The 3878-nt window shown below is 39.7% G+C and overlaps 1 protein-coding gene across 1 annotated transcript in view; it reads right to left on the reverse strand.

The window, feature by feature from the left end:
* Positions 1-3878, reverse strand: part of ITPR2 (inositol 1,4,5-trisphosphate receptor, type 2) — a 732333-nt gene that overhangs the window by 452905 nt on the left and 275550 nt on the right. The window contains exon 22 of the mRNA XM_006895058.1: positions 3357-3550. Within this exon, the coding sequence (XP_006895120.1) occupies positions 3357-3550 (194 nt within the window). The remainder of the gene's footprint in view (positions 1-3356; positions 3551-3878) is intronic.

Here is a 3878-nt window from a genome sequence, read left to right on the forward strand (position 1 = left end):
CAATGACCAAGGAGGATAGAAGGAGAATTGATGCCTTTGAGCTGTGGTGCTGGAGAAGAGTATTGAGAATACCATGGACTGCTAGGAAAACAAACAAATTCATCCTGGAAAGGGTTAAACTGGGTGGCTCCTTAGAGGCAAGGATTCTGAGGCTCCATCTACCATACTTTGGACATGTTGTGAGGAGTGACCGGTCGTTGGAGAAGGACATCATGCTTGGGAGGGGTGGAAGGACAGCGCAGGAGGGGAAGGTCCTCTATGAGGTGGATTGATTCAGTGACTGGGATAATCGGGATGGGAGTAACAGAGACAGTACGATTGGCACAGGACAGCGCAGAGTTTAGGGCTGTTGTAAATAGGGTCGCTTTGAGTCACAAGCGACTCGACGGCACATAACAACAACATCCTTTATGTTATCTCTTTCTGGTCTCCAGCTAACTTGGTCTTATAAATCATCAACATCTATGGGACAAGGATAAGAGACAGAGTGCTTCCCACACTACGTAGCAAGATCTGAAGGCTCAGGTAAGAGTGAGACTCTGGTGGTGAGATCCTAGTAATGGTGGTGGAGAGACTGTGGCATTGCTATGGAGAAAATGTGGCAAGGTATAATCAGAGAAGCCCTGAAATAAAGGCCACAGTTAAAGATTTTGCTGTTCTTGCCAGATGATGGGAAGAAAAGCTGATGGCTGAGCTCAAACTGGAGCCTGGACTAACTGAGGAACTGTGACTTAGGGCTGTTGGAATAAAACATAGATTTGCTTCTCCCACTCAACCTACTTTGCTTCTCCAACCTATTTCCCTAATAAACTCCACTCTTGGTACCACAACTGTGAATAAAGTCCATGAGTTAACAACAAATATCAAACCCAGTGATAGGTGAAAAGGCGTGCAGGAGTATGGGGAGGAGAGAGAGATCTCTTTGCTGCTGTGGATATTACTGATGAGGACAGTTCAATTTTATGAAGCAGGTAGAAATAAGACTCAGCCACCCATGATGTTGCATCTGTTACATTGTCCCACCCTCCTTCAGCTAGATTCTTTTAACAAACGGTTAATGCAGGTACTGAGGCAGATTCCAAGGGTACTAAGAAGATGCCAAGGACAGATAAAAGCTCTGCTTTTGACTAGAGAAGAAAATAAACACCAAAGAAACTATTTTCTAAAATGTGAAAGCAGCACGTATTGGTTGAACTGACTCTTGTTAATAAAGATTTTTCAAACAGGAGAGTGGCTGTGGGAAAAGAGGAGGAAAAAAACCCACAGGCCCTTGTAGCCTTGTGCATGAACGTGAGAGAAGCAGTTAAAATGCAGATGCACGAATCCTTGCAGTTTTGGGGTTGCTGGTTTTTATTTTTAACCTAAGTAAAAAAAAAAAACTAAAGGTAAAAATAAATAACATATTTATGAAATTTAATGAGTATTCATCGTATTAATATTTCATTAACAGTTAATAAGCACATTATCCATTTTCCTTTAGTTTTTTACATAGGCTAAAAATATTTTTTAAAGTACCTTAGAGTTGTAATTTATAAATGGAACTAATAAAGATGTTAATTTTCTAGTATTTTTAATTATCAAAAATAAATGAAGAAGAAAAAGAAAGAAAGAAAAGGGAGAAATAGGGGCGGGGAGAGAGAAACTTTTGAAAAAGAGAGGTAAGCTGCAATGGAAAAGAGAAGCCTGAGAGAAGAACAGTTGGCAGGAAGCACAAGGCGGTGGCTCCAGAGATTCCAAGAAGAAATATATTCAAAAGCTGCACACGCAGGAACGCAGGCTCAGGGAGGAAGATCTAGACACAAGGACACAGAATCAGGAGCAGACATAGGTTCAAATGGAAAGGCATCAAGGGCCTTTAAGAGGCTGCAAACCAGACAGCCACAAACTGCTGCACCATAGTGAATTTGATCAACTATTTTTGTTTAGCTGATAGAAACTGTTTAGAAAAATGGTGCTTTTCTGGAACTGTGGGTTCAGATGAAGTCACACATTTTAGAGGCAATCTCCTGAGCAGAATGACCATGAGCTAGGAGCTCATTAGGTGCACGAATCGGGCAACTGCTACGTGTCTCAGTTTGAGACTAGGGAAATGTAAAGTGATTTTTCAGGGTCATGATCACAGTGTCGGGAGGCCTGCCAAGATTTCTCAGGAATCAGCCTTTGGAATTCCTGGAGGAACTGTGAAACCTTTTATGAGTATAAATATAATCACTTTAAATGAAAATGTGCAGATCCTTCCAGGACGACTAACCTACTTCTGGTCGCTCATTCTGCGTTAAATTATGATGAAAGACTTAGTAACTTGTATCCAGAATCTTAATAAACCCTTGAAAGCCCTGAGTTCCATTCTCCAAATCTAGAATAAATGCTGTAATTAAGGTGTCATAAAACTACTTTCCAAATTTTAAAAATGCTTTAAATTGGTAACTATAGTAATGGGAAATTTATTCGCTAAACTAGTGAGTGTAAAACCATAATTCATCTCTTTAAACTCACAGAGTTTGGTACTAAAGAAAGATAATTTCTTAACAATATATTATCCCTAACTTCTTGGAAGCAGAAACACAGAGAGATAGTCACCTAAATAAAATACAAAAACCAATTAATAATTTAAAGAATAAAACTTACTTAAGTGCATTACTGTAGCTTGTAGCCATACATTTGGATACATGGAATCATGTTTTATTACATATTAAACAGAAAAATGTTGGAATGCAAGCACTAATTTTGCCTTCTCTTAAGTCTCTATTGTATGAAATGCCTGCATGAAATTTCAAACTCGGCTTGTAATTAATTAAAAATAAATAAAATTAAATCATTGGAACAAAAGGTGTAACTAATTAAATCAATAAGCATAGCTCTTCTTATCATAGTATATTAAATCTTTGCTATTTAGTTCCTACTATATCAAATTAAGTCTTTGCTATTTAGTTCCCGTTATTGTTTCTATAGTTTCTGTTAGAGAGCTCTGTTGGGGTAGACCCTACGGAGTTGTGCTGCCAACTCAAAGATGAGGCTTCTCTGGTCGTTAAAATCCTCCAGAAAAAGATAAACAACCTTGTTCCGTGAAATTCACAGCCTTGGAAACCTGCTGGAGAGTCAGCTATGATTCAGACTTGACTTGGTAACAATGACAGAGAGAGGAGTTTCTATTGTGGAATCCCTGGATGGAACAAGCAGTTAAGTTGTTATTTACTGAAATTTGTCAATTCACATCAAGCCAGAGGCAACTCAGAGGGCCTGGCTCTCTGCTTCTAAAAGGTCACAGTCTTAAAAGTTCTATGGAGAACAGCTCTCCTCTATGCCACATGCAGTCACTATGACTTGATTCCAGAGAGGGCTATTGTACCACATACCTGTAAAATCTCAATGATTTTCAGCTTGGTGTCCATCACAGTGACATCCTCGTGCTCTGCGGGGCCGCCCTGTTTGATGGGGTGGATGCTGGGCTGCACATCAGGTGCGCTCATGGGGAAGATAGAGCCTCTGCTGAGCACCATTTGGGTCATCATCTCACCCACCCCATGGATGGTCCTCATCACATTGTTTCCTGCCACAAGAAAGCTTCTAAGTCATGGCTTACGGTGCCTGGAGGATCATAACTATGTAACAGTCAGTTTAAACACTCAAAAAAAATAGTCAGGGGAGAGGAAAATACTTTGAGTATTGCTCTGCACCTTTTCTTTTTTTTAAAATTAACTTTTATTAGTTTTAATGAACATTTACAGAGATTTTGGGTTTTCATTCATTCATTGTTGCACTATTTTCTCCACCCTCATCCCCAGTTCGTTCTTCTTCCCCCCCCCCAAGTCTGTTTTAATTGTCCAATTGCCACAGTGCTTGTCAAAGCCAGTTCTGATTAATCTCCTTTGTCAGTG

Source organism: Elephantulus edwardii, unplaced genomic scaffold (genome assembly GCF_000299155.1).
Source record: "Elephantulus edwardii isolate Elephantulus edwardi_28Jun2011 unplaced genomic scaffold, EleEdw1.0 scaffold00157, whole genome shotgun sequence".
NCBI classification, from domain to species: domain Eukaryota; kingdom Metazoa; phylum Chordata; class Mammalia; order Macroscelidea; family Macroscelididae; genus Elephantulus; species Elephantulus edwardii.